General features: G+C 43.6%; 1 protein-coding gene across 3 annotated transcripts in view; it reads left to right on the top strand.

Moving 5' to 3' along the window:
* The window catches only part of HECW2 (HECT, C2 and WW domain containing E3 ubiquitin protein ligase 2), a 457,170-nt gene that overhangs the window by 422,960 nt on the left and 10,615 nt on the right, over positions 1-23,595 (top strand). For all 3 annotated transcript variants that reach the window (XM_045294741.1, XM_004701507.3, XM_045294743.1), the window contains 7 exons: positions 2,321-2,473; positions 4,105-4,203; positions 6,621-6,750; positions 7,733-7,879; positions 8,850-8,964; positions 13,597-13,682; positions 14,827-14,939. In XM_045294741.1, the coding sequence (XP_045150676.1) occupies positions 2,321-2,473; positions 4,105-4,203; positions 6,621-6,750; positions 7,733-7,879; positions 8,850-8,964; positions 13,597-13,682; positions 14,827-14,939 (843 nt within the window). The remainder of the gene's footprint in view (positions 1-2,320; positions 2,474-4,104; positions 4,204-6,620; positions 6,751-7,732; positions 7,880-8,849; positions 8,965-13,596; positions 13,683-14,826; positions 14,940-23,595) is intronic.

The raw sequence follows: 23,595 nt of genomic DNA, 5'->3' as shown, positions 1-23,595 counted from the left end.
GAAATGATCAAGTGAAACAGCTGAAGAGAAAATTTCCCAGGGTGGCTCTGGAAGACAAAGAAAGTATTGTAATGAAATGTGCAAAGTCACAGGGTTAGAATATCAAAGGGGAAGAGCATTTCACCAGCTGAAAGAGATGGAAAAGCAAAATGAAGCCTCAAGTGGAAATACTGAAGGATTCTATGGACAAAATGCTGAATGATGCAGGAAGTACCAAAAGAGTATTGAAGGAATATTCATAAACAGGGTCACTGCACCAAAAAGAATTTGTTGATATTCATACGTTTCAGAAGGTAGTACACAATCAAGAACTGATGGTCTTGAAAGAAGAAGTCAAAGCAGCACTGAAGTCACTGGTGAAAAACAACAAGGCTTCTGGAATTGACAAAATATCAATTGACATCAATAAGTGGATCCATCACTGGAGCACTGACAGTTCTGTGTCAAGGAGTTTGGAAGGCAGCTACATGGCCCACTGACTGGAAGGGATCTGTATCTATGGCCATTCTAAGAAAAGATGATCCAACAGAATGCAGAAATTACCCAACAATACCAATATCACATGCAAATAAACTTTTGTTGAAGATAATTCAAAAATATTTGTAGCACTACGTCAGTAAGGAGCAAGTGGCATAGTGGACATCATTGCCACATCAGGTGGATCGTGGCTAAAAGCAGAGAATACCAGAAAAATGTTTGTGTTTTATTGACTATGTTAAGGCATCGGACCATGTGGATCATAATAACTTATGATTATCCCTGGGAAGAATAAGAATTCCAGAACACTTACTTGTCTTCATACAGAACCTGTATATGGACCCCAGAGGCAGTCATTGGCACAAGGAAATACTCCAAACCAAATCAAACTCACTGCCGTCAAGTCAATTCTGACCCAGAGCTACCCTACATGACCAGATCGAACTGCCCCCATGGGTTTCTGAGGCTGTAACTCTTCATGGGAGCAGAAAGCTTAGTTTTTCTCCCACTGAGAGGCTGGTGATTTCAAACTGCTGACCTTGTAGTTAGCAGCCCAGGGGAATAAATACTCTCACTGCCATCGCATCGATGCTGACTCATAGTGACCCCCGTAGGTTTCTGAGACTGTAACTATTTACAGGAGTAGAAAGCCCAGTCTTTCTCTTGCAGAGATGCCAGTGGTTTCGAACTGCTGACCATGTGGATTGCAACCACAACACTACATGGTTAAAATCAGGAAGGGTGTGTGCCAGGGTTGCATCCTTTCACCATACTTCTTCAGTCTATATGCGAAGCATATATTCCAAGAAGAAAGACTATGAAGAAGAAGATGCTGGAGGAAGAGTCATTAACAATCTGAGACATGAAAAATGCACCATTTTGCTTGCTCTCGAAAGTAAAAAGGACTTGAAGCACTTGCTGATGATGTTTAAAGAATACAGCCTTCAGTAAGGATTACACCTCAAAAACATTCACTACTAGATCAATAAGCAACATCCTAATAAATGGAGAAAAGATTGAAATTATGAAGAATTTAATTTTACTTGGCTTGACAATCAATGCGCCCGGAAGGAACAGTCACAAAATCAAATGACATGTATTGGACAAATCTGCTGCAAGAGACCTCTTTGAAGTTTAAAAAAAAAGTCACTTTGAGAAATAAGGTACCCTTTATCCAAGCCTTGGTATTTTTAATGGCCTCATATGTATGCGGAAATTAGATAATGAGTATAGAAGAGCAAGGAAGAATGAATGTGCTTGAATCGGAGTGTCAGCAAAGAACATTCAATGTCTCCTGGACTGGCCGGGGAACCAACAGACCTCTATCGAAATAAGAACAGGCAGAATGTTCCGTAGGACGGAGGGAGAGACTTCATCTCAGGTACGCTGGTCCTGCTGTCAGGAGAGACCAGTCCTTAGAGAAGGGCATCACGCCTGGAAAAGCAGAGGGCCTGTAGAGAAAGAGTCAGACCTTCAATGAGATGGGCTGCTGCAGTGGGCCGCAGCATGGCGGCAATTTCAAGGACGGTGCAGGTGCAGGTGCAGGGCAGGATCAGCCAGTGTTTCTTTGTGTCCTACCGAGGGGAGCTGTGAGTCGGTACCAACTCCACCTAACGACAGTTTCCTTTGGAATATGACTTAGAGACACGGCCATTTCACGATTGTGGGTCAGGACTGTGGTTCAGGAGCCATGAGTATTCACATTGTCTTAGCTGCGGTATGTGGAAAAGTAAACTTCTAATGAGTACTTTATAGCATATTGAATACTGTAGAGAATGGGCCCCATATAGACAGAGGGGGAAAAAAACTGTTCTTTTTATGGGTCTTTTTTTTTTTTTTAAAGGCTGGATTACAGCGGACCTTCCAGAGAATTTTTCTTCCTGGTATCCAGAGAACTTTTTAACCCTTACTATGGCTTATTTGAATATTCAGCCAATGACACATACACAGTACAAATCAGCCCCATGTCTGCTTTTGTGGACAATCATCATGAGTGGTAAGTTGGCTTTGTTTCACTTGATTTGCTAGGATACTAATTTTTAGGTGAATCCGTGTTGAAAATGGTTTTGTTCTTGGGCAAAAACGTATTTCAGTTAAATACCTCCGTTGAGTCTTGCCTTTGCTTTCAAATTGCAATGCGCAGGCATCTCTAAACTGGTCATAGATTTTGTCCCAGAAGGTCAAGTTTATGAGAAGTGGGATGAAAAAAGTTCTTCCAGGACAAACAGAGCTGCGGATGATGTTGGGCTGCCAACGAGGTTCTTGAATCGTCAGCACGTCTGGGCATCTGTGAAGTGGGCTGGGGTGGGCTTCATAGAGGAAGGTTGTGGCGGGGAAGCCAAACAGCTTTGTACAGGAGTCCTGGAAGAAGGAGCTAACACTCGGGGGCGCAGAGCAGAGAACAGCTGGGTGAAGTGCGGCTGTAGCAGCCCGTGGTGATACCCTATAGCAGACGGGGCATGGGCGAGGGGTCTGGGCGTCCCTCGCTGTAATTAGAGAGTGTCTCTTCTCTACTTTCTCCTATCAATTATCAAGAAAAACTGATACTGGAATCCTACCTGGGATTATTGCTTCTGAAAATCCCAAAACATATTCTTTCAAAAAGCCCTTAATTCCCCTCCCCCCTCTAAAACTCTACATTTATAGACTTTGGCTACTTCCTATAATCCCTAATGATTTATTCCTATTTATAGCCACTGATAGTAACCAAAGAGCAGGACTCATGGAAAATTCCTCCTGGAGCCACGATTTAGCCATGAAGTTACTGTTGGTGGGTGGAGGGTGTTAACTTTGAGGACCCATTCTTCAAATTAAGTTCCAGTTCGCTGCTGCGCCTTCAGCGGCAAGTGGCTGCCCCAGACACAATGACAGCCCGACGGTGTGGCCCCCTCCGTGTGGAGTGTACACTTTTGGAAGGCATCAGACTTCCAAGTAGCTAGGAATTTAATACTTTTGAACGAGCAAGGAAGTGTACATTTCAGTCAGCAAATCCAGTCATAACAGATAGACGTAATAAAGTTTCCAGAGTGATTCAGAACTGAATCGAGCCATGACGTTTTAGAGAACAGAATGTCCCATGAGAAAACTTCCCCAAATATCCACGTGCATAATTTTGAGATGGTGACAGTGACCATCAGGAGGGTGATTTGAGACAGAAGAGGGTTAGGATCTGAGATTGGGCTTTTCCTCAAAAGGGAAATGCTACTGAACCTGCATTTGGGAACCCCTTCCATAGCTCTGCAAGCAAGCCAGAAGGGGAAGGGCGTGCTCGTCATTAGCGCAGGCTCATTTGTTCAACAGCTCCTGGAAGTGCCTTGGGGAATTGCACCATAACGCTTAAGGGAGGGCAGGTGGGCAACCGAGGGTACTACGTGGTGGCCGTTATTGACACAGGGCGAAACTAGAGCCTGGTTTCTCTCAAGCTCAGAGAGAAATATTTCTCTGTGAAGTAGATATGGATGGTTGGCCTAGCAAAGGTACCCTGAGGTACACACAAATGCTCATGGACCTCTGAGGCAAGAATCCTGGACAAACAGATGCTGAGTGCTGGAAGCCGTGTCAGAAGCATCTCGGAGCCCCTAGAAATGGCTCCACGCATGACTGTGGTCTCATCCCTTCCCTTCGCAGGTTCCGGTTCAGCGGTCGGATCCTTGGTCTGGCGCTGATCCACCAGTATTTGCTGGATGCCTTCTTCACACGGCCGTTTTATAAGGCGCTGCTCAGGATGTAAGAGTATTTTTATTGCTGGCATAATTAGCATGCAAAAACACAGTATTTCTTTTCTGGGAAAAAAATGTCTTTTGTCAGAGCCATTGCTTATCTGTCCACTATCTCAAATCTGTTATTCAACTTAGTAGTGGTTTGCATTTCTGAAATGACTGAGTTCAAATGTTTTCTGTGTTTTTCCTGCTTGTGACCCTCTCTTCCGATCTGGCTCCTGAAAGTCTCCAAATAACTTATCCTCATTTGTTGCAACACATGCTTTTTTTTCAGACCAATTACTCTTCAAATACAGCATTGAAATTCTTGTGGGATTAATGCCGATTATTAATGAAATAGCTGTGGGTTAGGTTGGGTGACTCACAGCCCCATGCTCTTTATTAGAGGGGTGTTATATTTTGCTTTATGGAAACTTTCAACTGCTTACTCTTGATTCAGTCTCCATTCTCTTTGTTTCCACTCTTGTTTTATCTGGTTTTGTTTGTTAGGAGAGGGCTGTGTCCATGGGCCTTTCAATGAATTGTTATCACAGTGAAAGATTGTGATCTTTGTAAAGTGTGAGGCAAACCATTGCTGTATTATAATCAGTGAGCAGAAGAAAGCAACTAGATATCTGTTGGGCAGTAGCTCAAATCTGCAGTGAGAAAGCACAGAGTATTGCTTGGTTCTGTCCAACCTATATTCCCCAGCCTAGGCCAAGTACCTCATGCCCACGTATCTTCAGCAAAATGGAAGCCTAAACCTCCAGTGTAGGAGTGTTAAGCAAACAAACCATTGTCCTGGGTCTGGTTACATTTGCCTTCTGCCCTTCAGTGTTGGTGCACCTGAAGCACTGGGCAACAAAGGTCATTTCAGGCCTCGCTGGTGCCCGGTGGGATACTTTTCTTCTTTTCACGCATTACTTTTCTCTCATCTTCTAAGTTAAGCTTCCTAGAAAAGCAATACATAGTCGCTATCTGTGTACTTCCCAAATCAAATGTATCCCCTCTCAACCCACTGTAGGAGCCCTGGTTGCATAGTGGTTACACATTGGGCTACTAGCTGCAAAGTCAGCAGTTCGGAACCACCAATAAGCAGCTCCGTTAAGATGAGGCTTTCTGTTTCCATAAAGAGCTACCATCTCGGAAACCCACAGGGGCAGTTCTACCCTGTCCTTTAAGGTAGCCAGGAGTCCGCATCGACTTGATGGCAATGAGAATTTTTTAGTTCAACACACTGTAGCCTACCTTTCTTCCCACACGTAACCAAAGGATGTTTTGAAAGAATATGGCCCTTATCTCTGAGGGTCTTTTAGAAACCAGTCTGCTGATTTGGGTCTTTTTGATCATCCGCACCCTGCCACCATACTCTCCCCAGGACATCTGTTATTCTTCTCTCTCCTTTGTGACTTTCTCCTCAGCGTCAACTTTAAACCTTGGTGTTCCTGAAGCGTCCATTCCTGGGGCTCTGCCATTCTCTCCGTACTTGCTGGTCTCGGAACATCTCCTCACCCTGTTGCATCTCCCATGATTCACAAGTCTATCCCACCAGCCCTCATCTCGCTTCCATTGCACATTCCACTGGTCAGCAGTCCACTTAATAGCGCCATCTGGATGTCCATTATAGCTATAGGTATTCTATGGCTTGCTGTTTATAAAACCACAGGAAAAAACAATAGCTAGGAAGGAGAAAGTGAACAGTTTGTGATATTTATCACAGAATCCAGTCTTTAGAAAAAAATTATAGTATTGAAAAAAAGAAGAACCCATTGCCATCAAGTCAATTCTGACTCAGTGATCCTATATAGGGAATATTCCTTTATTCTTATATCAGGAATATTGTTACGGGGTAGATAACCTCATCTTTCTCCCTATGTGCAGCTGGCAGGTTTGAACGGTCAACCTTACAGTTAGCAGTACAGTGCTTATGTGATGGCACCACCAGGGCTTCTAAAGCACAGTATAAAACATACATAATTTCAAATTAGGAGAAGAGTATTTAAGATAGTATGTGCCTGTAAAACAGGTAGGGTCTTGGAAACCCACAGGCGGTTGCTGTAGGTCAACAGTGGCTCAATGGCAGTGAGTTTGTTTTTCAGTTTTTATAATAACCCCAACTTGTTGACTCATCTCCCCATTCCTGCTCTGGCATTAATTTGGGGTAACCATACAAATGGCTCCTGTTCTCTGAACCTCCACTTCTGTGACTGTAAAAGAAGGGGCTGAGAGTGATTCCTAAGACATCTTATCTAGTCGGGATTTTCTAATGAGGCATATGCCAAGCTTCCGAATGATTTCACTAGTTTGATTATCGATCTCCACTAGACAGATTCCAGGAAGCTGTGCCTGTTAAGTGAATCAGAAACGTGACTGTAAATCGTACGTTCTTCTCTCGTGACTCTTGAGTAGTCAGGCCTGCATATCTGCTTCTGTCTGTCATCGTAGCCTGTGTGACCTGAGTGATCTAGAGTATCTTGATGAAGAGTTCCACCAGAGCCTGCAGTGGATGAAGGACAATGACATCCACGACATCCTGGACCTCACGTTCACTGTGAATGAAGAAGTTTTTGGGCAGGTCTGTGATTGGGTACTTCAATGGCTGAGTGTGCTAATTGAATGCTATTGGTTGGGAAATAATTTAATTAAGGGCTAAGACCCAGACACTCATCTGTGACCTGGTTGGTGATTTAGACCCAAGTTCACATGCAGTTGTAATAATAGTCATTGTAATCATTAATATAAGCTGCAGGATAAGATGTTCTAACTTATGACCTTTTTTTGAGTGTTATAATCGATACTATTTTTATTTCCAGTTAAGATCAGAATAGAGATCAGGATGTGCCTTGTGTAGAATAAAGGTTTTAAATGAAAGGAACTGAATGAAATAGGTTGTGTTGAATTGGAGGACAAGTAATGACACGTTGTTGAAGGTTTAAAAGCAGGTGTGTGAAAGCTTTGTTCTATTCGACGTTAGTAGAAGAGTATATTTTTAAAACTACCTGCAGAAATAATATACTAGGCTATAAGAAAGATTCTTAATTAGACATAATTGTTTGGCTGGTCTGAATCTCATGCATTTTCAAAAATAATGTCTCAATTTAACATTCACTTGAACCCAATTCTGCTTCCTTAAAATCCCTCTTAAATATTGGCCTTCTGTAGATAGCCTAGTCCAAGTTTTTGAATTGGGAGTTTTTGAAAATGTGTTTTTCTCAAGCATTCAAAAAATGGGGAACCAGTTCCTGGAGCCAGTCCATCTTTATTTAAAAGACTTGAGCTTCTTAGTCGGGACTCAAGCTTACCATTCAGTTCTTGCGATGCATTTTTCTTTTTCAACTATGGAGGCTTTTGCCATTTGCTCACTCCTAGTTTTTATGGAATGTTGCCCAGTGTGTGCTTCAGCACCAGGCCAAATGTGTTCTGTGCCAGGTGGGTGCTCGTGGGACCTGCTGGGGACAGAGATGGGTAGCTGCTTGATTTCTGCTCATTGAAGCAGCCCATTCTTAGAACATCAGGATTACTGCTTCATACTCAGTCCTTTTGTTTTTTAACTGCAGATTACCGAACGGGAACTGAAGCCCGGGGGTGCCAACATCCCAGTCACAGAGAAGAACAAGAAGGAATACATCGAGAGGATGGTGAAGTGGAGGATTGAGAGGGGTGTGGTGCAACAAACAGAGAGCTTAGTGCGTGGCTTCTATGAGGTAAAGAGGACTAGCAGAAGTGGGCTTTTGTAGTCAGATAGCAGTGATGATATCTCTCTCTTACTGTAGCCTATCTCTATGGGATATTTCGATTTTCTCTCTTGCTATATTTGTGGGTGCTAGTTCAATTTTTAAGAACTCTAAGATATTTTCCCTATGTTTCAAGAGGATAAAAAAGCTTCAGTCACTTTACAAGAGATTGTTGAAAAATGTTGAGACTTGATTTCAAATTGGATTCAATGATTTAATGACCACTTATATCATTTAAGTCATGCATTTTACCCGTGCTTCTATACAGGTAATCCAATCCCATGCTTGAGCTGAAATGACGGTGTCTGAGGGCCGAGTGAGTTAGGACATGCGTTCCGCGTGACTTTTTCTCTAAACGTTTCATTATGCACTAGGTGATTAACAGTTCACATACATGAGTTCAACTCCTCCCTTGCAGTCCCCTCAGTGAATCATCACTGGTCCCACTTCTTCCATGTTTTGTTGGGTTTTAATTTTCCTACCTCCTTCCTACTGGCCCACTGCCCTTTTGCCTTTGAGCACATGCGGCACATTTGATTAACATGGTTGCTTCCAACAAGAGGGTGAGTTCTGGTCCAGGCTTGACAGGTGACGAAGGAACAGTCATGGGAACAAAATCTCGGTGACTCTTATGAGTACTAGATCATGTCCAAAAGCGGACCAGGGCCACTTATAAGTCAGAAATCCTGTTGAAGTCCATCTATCGAAGTTATACTAAAATATATTTGGAGAAACTGTTGAATAGGTGTCTGTGCTCCTGTGTGTTCTCAACAGTAAACATAAGTAAAAGTTTAATAAATTACATATACCATCGAGAATTTTTCAGCCTATAAAGTGCCTACTACATAAATTTTTGTGTTCTCGTGTTCTGATCGACTTAATTATAGCAAAGATTTCCCTGAGTTACTGAGCCGCGGCTTCTACGATGTCTGTTCCGCAGGTGGTGGATGCCAGACTGGTGTCTGTCTTCGATGCAAGAGAATTGGAACTGGTCATTGCAGGCACTGCAGAAATCGACTTAAGTGACTGGAGAAACAACACAGAATATAGAGGAGGTGAAATCAGTTTTACAGATGGATTTTTAAGTTCCCAATTAGAGGGAAACAAACGGTTCCGCTTTGCTGCGCTGAACGCAGGGCGAGCAAAGACACGTGCACTCTAATCGTTGGCCTGAGACCCTCTCCTCTGAGACCCTGGGCAAGGACCCTTCCCTTCTCTTCTTTAGAAGTTACCTCAGCTGTCTGGGGGTGGGGGGAGGACTGTTTACACGCCATGGAAGGATGTCCTAACTTTTTAATTGTTGATGAGGAAATGGGTCCTTGGGAGCACTAATTAATTGCTTCATGGTGTTGTGTATAGACCGGCAGGAGCTAATATGCAGCTGCTCAGACCCCACCTATTTCACCTGCATCCGAATACTTAAAGAGACACACCCCTTGCACTTCCTAATGAGCAGCACAGGTTTTCTGTATTTCATTTAACCAGTTGCCAGATGTAGTTCACAGCTGAAACAGGTGAATAGAAAACCACATGAGTCTCAAAATCCAAAATGTTTATTGATGAAGCCTTTCTTTATCCAAGCTTTAAGTTCAGTTGAAGAGAAAACTATTGTTATCTGCCATTTCAGTACAGATCTCTGTAAATCAGTACAACGTTCCCATTAGTTCCCAATGACCAAAGTCACTGAAATCCAATCGTCAAATCAGCCAGCCATCAAATCAGCCATCCGCATGAGATGTTAGATTTTTTATTTGTTTCATTGCTTTTAAGCAAAGACATTTCCCGAGAGCCACTGCAACGTTAGACCATCTTCCCACTGCCGTGACAGAGCCTGTGTTTTGGTTTGGTTCTAATTAAAGGTGTAAGCGGTTAGCCAAATCCTGAACTTGGAGAATGGAAAAAAGACAAATTTTGATTCAATGAATGAGTCACTTACTGAAATAGACTTAGGACCGGAGCCGTTCTCAGTGAAACAGAGAAAGAAAGGAAGGTTTAAGGTTTGGAATAAAAGGTGAGGCTTTCTGTTTCCATGATGATTTATACCCTTGGAAACCCTGCCTTATTGGGAACCTTCTAAGGTCTGCTTCTGTAGAGATGTGCAGACTGGGAAACTGGGGAATTCTGCTCTGCCCCACAGGGTCACAGTGAGGCAGGACATAAGCAACAGCAGCAGTCCCTTGGAGAAGCCCCTGTGTGTCAGAATGGCCTCCGCAGCAGGAGGTTTGGGTGGTGGTTAGGGTTAGGTGCCCTTGAGTCAGTCCACTTTGCTCAGTGGACTCTGTTTGGGTTTCTGATGGGCTCTTCCAGGGTGCCAGTGCTGCTGAAACCTGGCCTTGCTTTCCCATTCTCTCGGGTCCCGTTCCACGCCCTTCGGGTTCCGTCGCATTACAACCCAACAGGGCAGAGTAGAACTCCTCCCGAGTTTCTGAGGCTGGAAATGCTTGCAGAAGAAAGCCTCATCTTGTCCCGCAGAGAAGCTGGGGGACTCCAACGGGAGGTGCTAATGAGTTAGGGCTTTGAACCAGTTCTTCGGGGCTCAGTCATGGTCAATGGAGTGAAACCAGAATGGACTTGGATTTGTAAACTGTGGGTGTACCACTGTGATAAACAGAATGGAAAAAATTACCAGCCCACTCTCTGCTAGAAACATAATCTTAGAAAACAAGGGCAACATGCACATCACATAGCAAAATACTGGTGCCCATTTCATCAAAGACAGCAGCCAGTACACTGCTATGCATTTGTGTTGCCCTGTGCTGTCCTGACAATAATCCAATATCCGATCCACCTCCTGAAAGCGCTCACTGCACCTCTTCCAAGTTTCCCATTCCTGCGCTTCAGCCCATAATTTTTGCTGTTCTGCTGATCATCCCACACACCCACAAAATTAGGCCTGTCCTAATTGTGCTGCATCCACCATGTCCGAACTGGTTCAAACTGGTTTGCAGCCCTGTATTAAATTGCAGTTTCCACTTCTGCTGTCTCTTTAAGTCCGATTGGTGTCATAAGTCATTTCCGATTGACCCAAGTATAGCTTCAGCTAATATAACTTTCTAACCAAATGACTTTTAATAATGACCATTTCCCTCTATATGCTAGAAATTTTACTTTGTTCCAGAAGTATTATAGCTCATTCCTAAGCACAATGCACTGCATCAAATCAGTCATTTTTACGTGTACATTTTCTACCTTTTCATTCATTGTATATTGCTAATCATGTACTGATTTCTAAGTTCATTGTCCATCTTATCAAGCATAATTCTTGGGAGGAGAGTGTTGAATTGGGTGGTGACGGGAAAAGGGTGAGCTACTCAGCTGCCATTGTTGCTGCCCCCGCTGGTTGGCACTGAACGACGAAGCTGCTGTTCGACCACTTGCCGTCTGTACACACAGCAGCTGTCGGTAGAGAATACAGTGAGACGCGTTTGCTTCTCCTCCAAAATGTTTGGCACAAGCAACAGCGCAGAAGAAAAAAGAGGGCTGATTCATAAAGTCCAAAATCTTGAAAGCTGTGAGGCCCGGTGCTCTCAGTGTATAGGCGAGAACAGTATCTGCTCGAAACGAAAAAGCTGGTCTCTGCACAGGTCAGACATGACCCCCTGCATCCGTCCATTGTTCACATGGGTCCCTTTCTTCTCCAAACGGGGCCTCTCCTTCACTGACCAAATGGGAAACAAGTCAAAATTCTTCCAAATTCTGCAACCATTCAGAAATGTGAGGAAAATTTCAGATTAAAATAGTTTGTGCTGCTGCCTCCATCTCTTTTCTAATGATGTCTGCTGTCAAAGAACCAGAGTCGCTTTTGTTATATTGGAGCTTGTCCTTAACTGGTTGGAATCCCTGTTGGCACCTTATTCCTTGTCAGCTTTCTCTCTGAACTTGATTTCAGTTCACTAAAAGGAATCCACAAGCACTGCCCCAATCCAGCCTGTGGGAATTAAATTCCTTTACAGTATGAAATAGAAGTCACGTTTAAGTTGATGATGATTTGCTATATATTAAGTGGAGACATCAGTCTCCACGTTTTTCCTTTTCACTTGTGATCAGTGTGAAAGCAGCGTAATTGTGAAATGTGAACCTGTACACAGCATGTCAAACAGCTGGCCGCCTGTGCCTATGGTGCCATGATCAGATTGGCCCTTGCCTCTCTCACCTGGACTGGACTAGACCGCTGGGAAGGCCTGTTTTCTTGGCCATTGTACCTACAAGCTTTAGTACAGTGCTTGGCACATAGTGGATCTCAAAAATTATGTCTTCTCCTTTTTTTAATAGTTCTATTGGAATGTCATTCACATACAATTTTTAGCAGTTCAAGCATATTAAGAAAAGTTGTGCAGTTCACCACACTCAATTTCATTCTTTCTCGCGCTTGTTGTTAGCTCCCCAGTTATCTGCTCTCTCCCCTGCCATGCCCCTAGGTAATTATTCATCCAGTGATAGATTTACCTGTCCTGGATGTCAGATACAGAAAATCACACAAAACACAAACAACAACAAAAAAACACAGCAACAATGACAAGAAACAACAACAAAACAGAAAAACCCCAACCAAAAAGAAAGAAAAATTTAAAAAACGGAAACAACTTTAAAATGGGTCAAAGGGGAGAACAAATGATGCAGTGTTAACAATTTAACCTAACTACATCATCCATAACATTGACTCTGCAGTGCTCTGTCTGGTAGAAAGGCTGTTCGCATCCCTGGACCATGGTAAGAGGGAATTCACTGGAGGCTTAATACATCTGGGGACTCTGAAAGTGGAGTTTGGGCTTCCACTGTCATCCATAGCTTTCTGCAAACCAAGTGTTCAGAACTGGAGCTCTGATACTATTCTTTTCTCTGAATTTGGATTGTAGTGTTTACAATACTTAGATCACACAGACTGGTCTACTTCTTCCATGTGGACTTAGTTAATGGCTCCTTTAAGAGGCGGCTTGTTTTAAGACAATCCTTTCAGACCCCCAGCTGCTAGTCTCTCTGACAGCCAGGCACCGTCTGATTTCTTCACCACACTTTGCTACAGCACCCATAGCTTCAGTGATCTCGTCATGAGGGCAGGTATCGAGTAAGGCCATGTCATAAGAACTAACTGCTTTCACATTGGGACTAGAATTAAGCCTCAAATCCGTTCTTGTATTTGTGGTTTATATGTGTCTCTGGTTCACTTTAGAGACATCAGTATCATTTTATGATAGAAAACACCATAAATCACCCTCCGGAGACATACAGTAATTCTGTTGATAGTGCTATTGACTTAGCCAATGATATAAAATCTAAAACACTGTGTTCTTCTCTCAACAGTGTTTTAAAAATGATTTCTTAAATAAATAACAGCACACGGGTGAAGCATTTTCAGTAACAGTAATTACGTTGTTCAGAATTGATGGGGTTTTAAAGAGAATCATTTGTTGTTCTCGCCACTAGTTTAACTTCGTGGCCACTAAATGAAAACAGACTTCTTGGTTTCATTTAGTGGATTCAGATTTCCTTTTTTTTTGCTTCACTTTTGGCACTCATATGGTCACATTTACAGAATTATTCTTTAATCTTAAAATACAGACAATCTTTAAAGAATCCAAGATAATGATTTATGTGTGGAGGTCATTTGTCATGTTTACCTGGACAAATATGGAAGGCTAAATATGAAAGAGTTAAAGTAATATGATCTTTTGTGATTGATTTACTAGGATACCATGACAATCATATTGTAATTCGGTGGTTCTGGGCTGCAGTGGAAAGATTCAACAATGAACAACGACTAAGGTTGTTACAGGTAGGATGTCATTGGCTAACGTTTTTTTCTTGCATCGATACAATTATTGTTGAATTGCATTTTAAAATAATTGTTATGTCTACTCGATACATGCAGACCATGTTGACCTGGATGTATATAACCTACCATCTGTTCTAACTGCATTTGTGACTCCATCACCGTGCAGAATCTCCCCAGCCAAGTGAACGAATTTGATAGAGTTGTAAGAACCACAGGAGTGACATCTGCCTTCAGGGCAGCTTGGCCCCTTCGGCTAAAAACCCCAGAGTGCTCTGCAGGCCAGGCCCTGCCCCCCTTCCCCTCCCCACTTAGCAGAAAGAGAGGATCTTCATTCCTTCAAGACGTGGCCTCAATCTGTGATAAACTGCCCTTTCTTTTATGTCTCCCCACAATTTTCAGGGAACAGTGAAGTTCAATGAAAATGTCAGGGGAAAGAAATCATTATTGCCTGTTGGTGTTTACAATTGCCCACGTCATTGTGGAAGAAATGCCCAGCTGTGGCAAGCCCTGGGCATTCGCAGTCGGAGTATGACGAGTGGCCTGGGCTTTGGCTCTTTAGGATGGGCTCTGGCCCTCCAATTTGCAAGTCCAGAAGCGATTTTATTGGCCTTTAGTTGATCAGCGACTGATACTTCTTAAGTAATCACTGCTGTCAGTATGATTCTGAATCACAGAGACCCCATAGAGGGTTTCATAGACTATAAATCTTTATAGAAGAGCCTCCTTTGTCTCCTGAAAAGTAGCTGATGGGTTGGAACTGCCAGTCCTGCAGTTGGCAGCACAAGACCCAACCCCGAGTGCCACCAGCGCTCCTTGCTTCTTAGAGTCTGGGATTAGCTGATGCAGTCAATTGGTTCGTCTGTAATGGGGTACGGGACTGGCTTAAAGTTCTGAGGTGGTCAGCTACACAGTACTTGCTCTTCTATTACCTCTTCCCCTTCCCCTTTCCCTGGAGAACGCACTACCCATGCTTAGTGTTCTTCTCTGTTTGCTGCTTGCCACGGTCCGTCTGTCCTGGCTGTAACGTTTCACCTCCCACCCTTCTCCCTCGGGGAGCGGTGCCCTGCTCTAGCGCAGCCAGCGTAGGGCACCTGGTGGGGTGCTGGCCTCTGACCGGGCCTTTTCTGTTTTCTTGGCTTGATAGTTTGTCACGGGCACATCCAGCATTCCCTACGAAGGATTTGCTTCTCTCCGAGGGAGCAACGGCCCAAGAAGGTTCTGTGTGGAGAAATGGGGGAAAATCACCGCGCTTCCCAGGTAAAAAAGAAGAAACACTATCTATTTACGGTTCATGACAGTGCTGTTCTAGGGCAGAGCCCATGTCTATACGAGAGGGCTTCAAAGAATTCCTGGGACAAGCCCATTACCTTTTCATTCCATTTTCCTCTACCTGTTTGAAGTCCCCCTCGCATATTCTTATTGTTTTATGCTGAAAGTTCTGGAGGGAAAGAAACTCTTTTAAAATGACTTTATCTCTGATTTAAATTTTTTTTTCTTAAAAAAATGTGATGAAACATTCCCCCTGGCCACATTTGTTATTGTCTCTCTATTCCAAATGTATCTCCAAACACACACTGCGTTTGCAAAGCCCTTCGTTCCTCATACTCATAATGTCTCTGATTGGTTGTTTCCCAAAAGTTCTCATTTTGACTCGATATTAATAGGGATTTAGAAGGTCTACACTAAAATTTGCCGTTGCGATTTCTAAAGAACACGCCATCACATGAATGTGCTTTTTCTGTCTGAATCTTACATGTCTTATCCCTATGTTAATCTCTCTGCGTTTTATTCTTACGCATGATCAGATCATGCGTTTCCTTGGAATAGAAAAACAAACCACATTAGTGCTGTTACTAATAATTGTGAGATACCGGTAAGCCAGTCTGAGAGGACTTCAAAGTTTCATAGAAAAATAGAGCTAGAAGTTCATGACATTGTTCCCAGGAACTTTTTTTTTTTTTTGGCGTCCCTGGGTGGGCATGAACCCAGGAACTTTTTAAATCCCCACCATATGCATGAAGAGACGCGCCGACGGCTGACTGGAGACCATGGGAGCTGGAGCAAAAGGAAAGGCAGGAGCAAAGGACCAGCAGTGAAACATGGGATTTTGTAGATAAAAGGGGGCCTCTGAGTAGAGGAGCCCTAGTGGTGTAGTGGTTACACTTGGGGCTGGTAACCACAAGGTCAGCAGGTTGAAACCACCAGCATGCAACAGGAGAAAGGGGCTTTCTACTCCAGGCAAGGGACCACAGGCTGCTCTCATCTTGTGATGCAGATGCAATCTGGGCAAGTTCGTGATCTGCCCGTGAACAGCAGATACCGCCAAGGTATCATCCGAAATTTAAGTCCAACTGTAACCCAGTCTTCTGAACATTTGAAAGAGGTCAATTCTGCAGGTCTTGTTCTTCCCGTCAGGATATGACAGGGGAATCAGGGACTGAGGCTGTAAACACAGACGGCAGAGTCGGTGCCAGCTCAGGGGCTAGCCTGAACCTCTTCAACATTTATCACAAACTGTGACAGGAGGCTCTCCCTCCCCTCACCAAAGGCGTCCCTGGTGACTCTCATTTCATGATCTGATAAATCTGTTTATTTATTTACTGCACTTACTTGTTATTTTATACATGGCTGTTTGCATCTCCAAAACGGATTTTGATTAAATAAGGCCTTTCACCTCCTAGAGGGAACCTCTCCAGGATTAGCATTGAGATCGTAAGTATTAGCAGGCGAACGGCGTCACCTGCTTTGGATCATGTTTCTGTAGCGTCACTTTTGGAATACACTGTAACAATACCCACCCATGCCGGCTGCCCCTGTCTCGTTGCTGCCGTTTTCACCAAGTGTGCTGAGCAGGGAGAGACAACTGTGGACGACAGTGCACTGGCTGCACAGAGACTTGGACTCAAGCCCAGCTCTGCTGCAGTGGGGCCTTGAAGACGTTGTGTCATTTCTTTGAGCTTCTGTTTCCTCATCTGCTGTGTAGATTTTTTTTTTCTGGGGATTATATGAAAACATTCCATTGCAAAACACTCCAACCCGACCTCAAGTGAGGCTCTAGTAAGTGATGCCTGCTATTCTGACTTCTAGCTCTGTCATCTGTCCTACGTGTTAGACCGGCAGCAGGGCGCTACCAGGAGCACAGAGTGGGAGCTCAAAGACCAGTGTTTGAATTCTTCCACCAGCCAACTCGGTGACCGTGGAGGTCGCTTGACCTCTGGGCCTCAGTTTCTTCATCTGCAAATGCCCTGGGGGATCAGGGGTACATTACGGTTGCTTGAGCGGGAAGCAATGCTGGCAGGATAATGAAGTACCTTGGGGTGGGGGTCAAACTCAACTCTCACTTACACTTCCGCCTGGGAGCTCTAAGAAGTGTGGACTCATTGCCAATGGTGGTTTTCTTCAGTGTCCTTGCACATACGCGGTTGGGTAACAGGCATTGCCGTTTCTTCTTCTCTTGGTTGCGACCTGGATGGCTGGTTTTACCCAAACTATAACATAAACTAGCACAAAATAAATACAGGATGCATCATACAAGTAAGCCTCTTTTCATACCCTTGTTCCAACATCCCCCACTTTTCGGGTTGATGAGAAGCAAAAGACATTTGACGGTCCCACCTCTGGTTGCAGCCAAGTTGCACAACCTGTCTAGGAGATAGGGGTGCAGCTCGAAGACCTCTGACACACTTGTTATATGATGTAAATGAGACCTCAGCTGCATCTCCATACTGCAGGAATAACAACGTCATGCTCCAAAGGTATTGAGACACCTGAGTGCAGTGATGTATATGAAAGTCCTGGATTTTTGTGGTGGTGGTTCTTTTATACCTTTATCTGAATTCTTCTTGAAGTTACTGTATGATTATAACTATTAAAACACGCTCCCTAGAGTAGTCCATTTGAGAAAAATAAGATAATCTGTTCTAATGCATTGTATCATTTTATCACGAACAAGAGATTTCTTTTTTTTTAGTTTTAGTAGCACTTCAGCCACATATCAATCATATCTAGAAGAGTTGTACAACCGTTACCAAATCAATTTTAGAACACTTTCTTCTACCATGCACTCATTGTATTCATGAAATTATTTTTTTAATTGTAGCAAAAATGTATGGAACAAAGCGTCCAACTTCTGCACGTATAATTCAGTGCCACTGATTGTAGTCTTCGTGTTGTACAACCACTCTTGATCTCCTTTTCTAAAGTCTTCCACCACCAGTAACAGAAACTCAATGCCCCCTAAGAAAAAACACTTCCTCCTTCACCCAGGGTAACCATTGGTCAAGTGTAGGTGGTTTTTTGTTTTGTTTTATGTTTTCAGTAGTTTGCTTAATATAATATTCACAGATCATACAGCTCCAGAGTTGAATCACTTTGGAAAAAGAGTTCTATATACATCATCACAATCAGTTCGAGAGCCTCCCCACTCCTGCATTCATCGTTTGCCTCCCAGTTCCCTTCACCCTCCCTTTTCCTGCATTCCCGAGAACCCACTGCATGAGTTATTCCTCTGCGCATCCACTCCTTCTGTGCTGCTTAAATTGGGACACTCTACAGACACAATAGAAATTAAAGATGAAATGAATCAGAAGGAAGAAAATACTACTAATACAAAGATAAAAATTAAAAGTAAGAAAGAAAAGACCACCAAAGATACTTTTAAAGCCAGAGAAGGAATGTCTGTCATGGCACAATCGAGAACTATTTGAGCCTAGAGCCAATTCAGGTTGGGTCATGAGGGAGGTCAGCTGACCAAGTAGGATATTATACTTCGGTTTGCTCCACTGTAATCATGTTCTCAATCATCTCTGTATGATAGTAAAGCCGTTTGAGTCCCTCACCTGTGGCTAGAGTGGATCCTCCAGGGGATTGATCTGACTAGCTACTCTGCAGTTGGATTTTGGGCTCCACTGCCCTCCATAGCCTTCTACAAATTGGTTGTTCACAACTTGAGCTCTGATACTTCTCCCTTCATATTTGGTTTTTGTTAGCATCTTTGGATCACACAGGCTGGTGTGCTTCTTTATGGGCTTGATGCCTCACTTTAGATGGCTGCCTGCTTGAATACAAGCCTTTAAGACCCCAGACACCATTCCAATTGGTAGCCTGGCCCTATCTGACAAACAAGCGATTTCTTCACTAACAATTTTGCCATCATCATCTTCTTAGGAGTTGTAAAGTATTACCTAGGTATGGGCAAGAATTGCGAGACAGGCTCTAGTTTAAAGAGGTTTCTTCTTGAATGATCAAGGCCATTTCTTCTGCTGTCATAACTGATAAACTGAAGTTGTCTCCCTGCTGTTTCCTTGCAGGTATGAGGGGGTACAAAAAATTTTTAAAAAGCTACACTGGGCAGAACTTTTGTAGTATGCATTTTCCTCACTAAGCTAGCATTAAGCAACCTGCTCTGAGTTAGTGCACCCAGTAGCATCGCCTGGGAAGGTTCTCTCTGGTTACAGTCAGTTTTTTCATAAAATAGTTTTGCTCAAACCTCATTTTTAGTGATGGATGGCCAATTTAAGAGAACATCATGCGGCTGTGAAATTTTATTTCCTGCTCAGGAAAAGTGCCGCAGAAACCGTTGTGATGTTGAACACAACTTACAAGGACAGTGCTATGGGAAAAACTCAAGTGTATATGAGTGGTTTTTTCTTTTCAAATGTTAAATTCCGATTGATGACCAACCTCATTCTGGATGTCCATCTACTTCCTGAATTGACGAACATGCCAACAAAATCCATCCATTTGTGCTCAAAGACCAACGTGGACCATTGAAGAGATGGGGAAGTTATCTGAGCTATATCTCGGTTCAGTGAATTTTAATGGAAGATTTGGGAATGAGAAGGGCCGCCTCGGGTTCTGACTGATCAGGAAAAAGAGCACCGATTGGAAACATGCCTGCTTTGAAAGAACATCTCCAAAGCGACACACTTTTTTTCTAAGGTCATTACTGGTGATGAGACTTGGTGCTATTCTTACAACCCTGAAAGCAGACATCAATCAAACCAGGTGCCATCATCAGCTTGCCCCCCCAAAAGCTTGTTAAGTAAAATCAAAGATCAAGATGATGCTCATTTGTTTTTTGATGTGAGGGGGATAGTGCATTTGCAGTTTGTTCCACCAGGTCAGACTGTTAATCAAGCTTTCTATTTAGAGGTTCCAGAAAGATAGTGTAACATGTGTGACAAATAAGGTCTGATTTGTGGCAGATGGAGGATTGGTTTTGCCACCACGACAATGCACCTACTCACCCCACCATTGCAGTGCATCAGTTTTTGACGAAAACCAGCATGCCTCTCTTGCCCCAGGCACCTTACTCACCTGCCCTCACTCCATGGAACTTCTTTTTGTTTCTGCAAATGAAGAGGGACATGAAAGGACAGTCATTTGACAACATAGAAGTGGAAAAAAAAACAACCAAAAAACAAGGGAGGTGCAGTCAGCCATCCAAACAGATGAGTTTGAGGAATCGCAGATGAGACAACTGTATTAAGTGTAACGGAGCGTACCTCAAAGGTGATCAAGTTGTTTTTTAAAAAATATTTAAATACAAAGCTTTGAAAAAAATTCCCTTTTTGGTGTGCGTGGGGGGGTACCCACTCGTATATGGTGCAGGCTAAAGAGTTGGTCTGTCTCAAGGGTGGCCTTAGTCCCAGTGTATTTCTTTTTCTTATCGCGGAGCTAATGCGGGCATTAAAATGTGACATTGTACACATAGAAGAGAAAATGAATGCCCCTTTTAATGGGTCTGGCATCAATCTTCTGGTGTCAGCCTGGGCGGCTGCTCCTCCTCAGGAAGTGGGAAGGGGTTGTACAGGAAGAGGATAAGCCATCCTGGCAAACAGGAGGGATGAGGGAAGACGACTTCTTCTTTCTCACCACGAATGATTGAGGGCCCCTCAACCTTGCAAGCCAACAACTATGAATCTCATTCTTTTCTCAGATTTCTTCGCTTAATGTGTGGTACCCATGGATAGCACTGCTTACAGTGCGGGCCAAGAAGTATCTTAGTGCACATGTGGTTGCTCCTGGAGCCAATGCAAGTGGGGTCCCAGGCTCTTTTTCCTCTGCTGTGGTTACTAGAGACCCGGATGATAAATAATGATGGAGGCAGACAGGAATCCCCATGGAGACGTAGAGTCTGAACACATCACTGCACGCTTTCTGCTTAGTGGTGGGTAGTGAGCTTTGTAGTTTGTGTTTTTGTAGACGGCGTCCTACCCTCTGCATCTGTGATGGATTTTATCAGGGAATAAATCTACTTTATGGCAATTGTTCTCCAACATTCTGAACAAACAGGCTGCTAACATGCCAGCCTGGAGCACTCGAGGCTGGTCCTCTCTCGGTCTAGAGGGGACTTTCTGTATTCATCTCTGAGGGTCTTCCTGCATTCACCCCAAGGTGTTATTTGTGTATCCAACAGTGCTCATTCGGGAATTGTTCTACCCTGAGTTGCCTTCGATTGGGTTTGTAGTTGTCCATCTTTTCCCAGGGCCATCCAGAGTCTGAAGTTGACCATGCGTCATTTGAAAGCGCATCTTCTGCTGGTTATCACCTGATAGAGGAATACTCACTCTGGGAGCAGTTCATACTGTGTTTATAGATCCAGGTGCAGTGTAACCAACAGTGTGACCTAATGAGACTTTGGAATGAGGCCTTAATTGCCTGCTAATCTAATTCCTCTAATCACTCTAACTCCTCATGCACTCGCTATGTGCAAAACCTGTGGGAGATATAAATTGGTCTTTGTCCTTAGGGCTCTTAAAACACAGTGAGGGAAGTAATAGCTATTGACATGAGAAAAAAAAAGAAGAAGCCACCTCATTGGCCTCCACTTGGCAGCTGACAAATGCACAGTGGAGGTAGAGAGTACCAGATGATTCTTGGGCAGTGATTCACCCTGTGGAACACCTGCCAGAGGCTCAAAGGCTCCACACAAAGATTGATGACTTACCCGGCATTCCTGCTCTACACCTCATAGTCCAAGAAAACAAAACGGTGATCTCAGAGAGATCATGGCTATTTTTTAAAACTTCCCAGAAAATTAGACCTTTATTTGTATGTTAATGAAGCTGCCCTGGCCGGCAGCACATGGAGTGCTTTAAGTGAGTTTTATCACCTCGATGTGGTTGGTAGCTTTGATTTTCTCATGCTGGTGACTCACTGCTTTGAGTCAAGGCTAACTCACAAGGATCTGGAGCATCAGGTAGAACTGCCCCTGTGAGTTTCCCAGACTGTAACTGTTAGTGGGAGTAGAAAGCCCTGTCTTTCTCCTGCAGAGTTGCTGGGGGTTTTGAACTGCTGACCTTGCTGATCTCAGCCCAACACGTAACCTCTATGCCAGCAGGGCTCCCTCGTGCTGATCACAAGTTCTAAATCTGCCACTCATTTTCTCTCTTCTCTGCCTTGTTTAATAGCACGAGTGTCATCACACTCATTAGCTCTACCGCATCTTCATAATAATGGGGAGGTCTTTGCAGAGAACACATGTTGCTTCCTGATGTCCTGCCTCCTGTCCCGCTGCGGATGCGGCCTTGGCTCCTGCCACTTGGGCACTTGTATTTCTCAGGTTTCCTGGTGATACAATGTTTTCTCACACTTCTGGGCCCTGTCCTGGGAATATCCTACTTCTTGTTGACCCAGAAGCACCCTCCACACCTACACATGCTTTAGGGCTTAGTACATGTGCCGCCCTCTAGGATGCCTTCCCTAACTCTGCACAGCAGACTGCTAACTCATTGCATTGTCATTGCTTGTGTACAGGGCTATTAATAGCCCACGGGCCACTGCTGGATTGATTCGACAAAGGTGTCTCCTAGTCTGCTGGGGAAATGCAGTCGTTAGCAAAGGCTCCTGGCTTGGCTAGCCAGAGGTGGCTGGATTTTAGTGTCTGTTTGCCCCATGTACAGAGCACAGGTTGCACAGCCTTTGACAGGGAGAAACAAAAAACTATTGAGCACAGTTCTGTCTTGACACACGTGGGGTGTCCATAAGTGGACATGAATTCAATGGCAACTGGTTTGGTTTGGTTTGGAGAGCCAGAGGAGACAGGAAGGATAGAGAGGAAACACAAAACCCCATGGAGACACAAACACACTGAAGAAAGCCAGGGTATAAGCTAACGCCTCTCCTGCCTCCAGCAGGGAGCACTGCTAAGACTGCAGACACCCCGCACTTTCTCGGGGGAGGAACCTGTGGACACACGTTCAGATACGTCAGATCTAGACATGGCAGGTAAATTAGATCATGAGTTCACATTTCCAATTTTTATGTTAAAAACTGACATGTTCCAAGAGTCATTAGGGACTTCTTTAAGGTGTTTTAGTCTTTGGTTTTGCTTTATGCATAGCTTAATAATAATAATAAAAATACCAAAACCCACTACCATCAAGGTGATTGCAACTTCTAGTGATTCTATAGGACAGAGTAGATCACCCCTGTGGGTTTCTAGTACTGTAACTCTTTATGGGTGTAGGGAGCCTCATCTTTCTTCTGTAGAGCGGTTAGTGGTTTTAAAATGATCACTTTGTGGTTAGCAGCCCAGCCTGTAACCAACTGCACCACCAGGTCTCCTCAGAGCTTAATAGAAAGGTAGAAATTAGAGTGAGGACACTGAAATCATAAGGGTTAGGCATCACCACCAATTAAAAATAAGACCATTATTAATGAAACACATTAAAGTGTAAGGCAAGCAAAAAATGATTTTATTATTTTAAGACATTTTCTTTTAAGGCCTGTATCTATTTGACAGAATGATTGAGGGCCTTGGTTTTCTCTTTCTCAATATTAATCTTGATTGTGATATTCTTATCTTATTGGGGGGGTGTCTTATAACCAAAATCCAATTTGCTGCCATCAAGTCAATACTAACACATAGCGACTTGATAGGACAGGGTAGAACTGCCCCTGTGGGTTT

This window comes from Echinops telfairi, unplaced genomic scaffold (assembly GCF_000313985.2).
Source record: "Echinops telfairi isolate 266 unplaced genomic scaffold, ASM31398v2 ScPeMD7_3;HRSCAF=10, whole genome shotgun sequence".
NCBI classification, from domain to species: Eukaryota; Metazoa; Chordata; class Mammalia; order Afrosoricida; family Tenrecidae; genus Echinops; species Echinops telfairi.
Note: the sequence above shows the minus strand (reverse complement) of the source record. Positions and strands in the feature narration are given on the sequence as shown.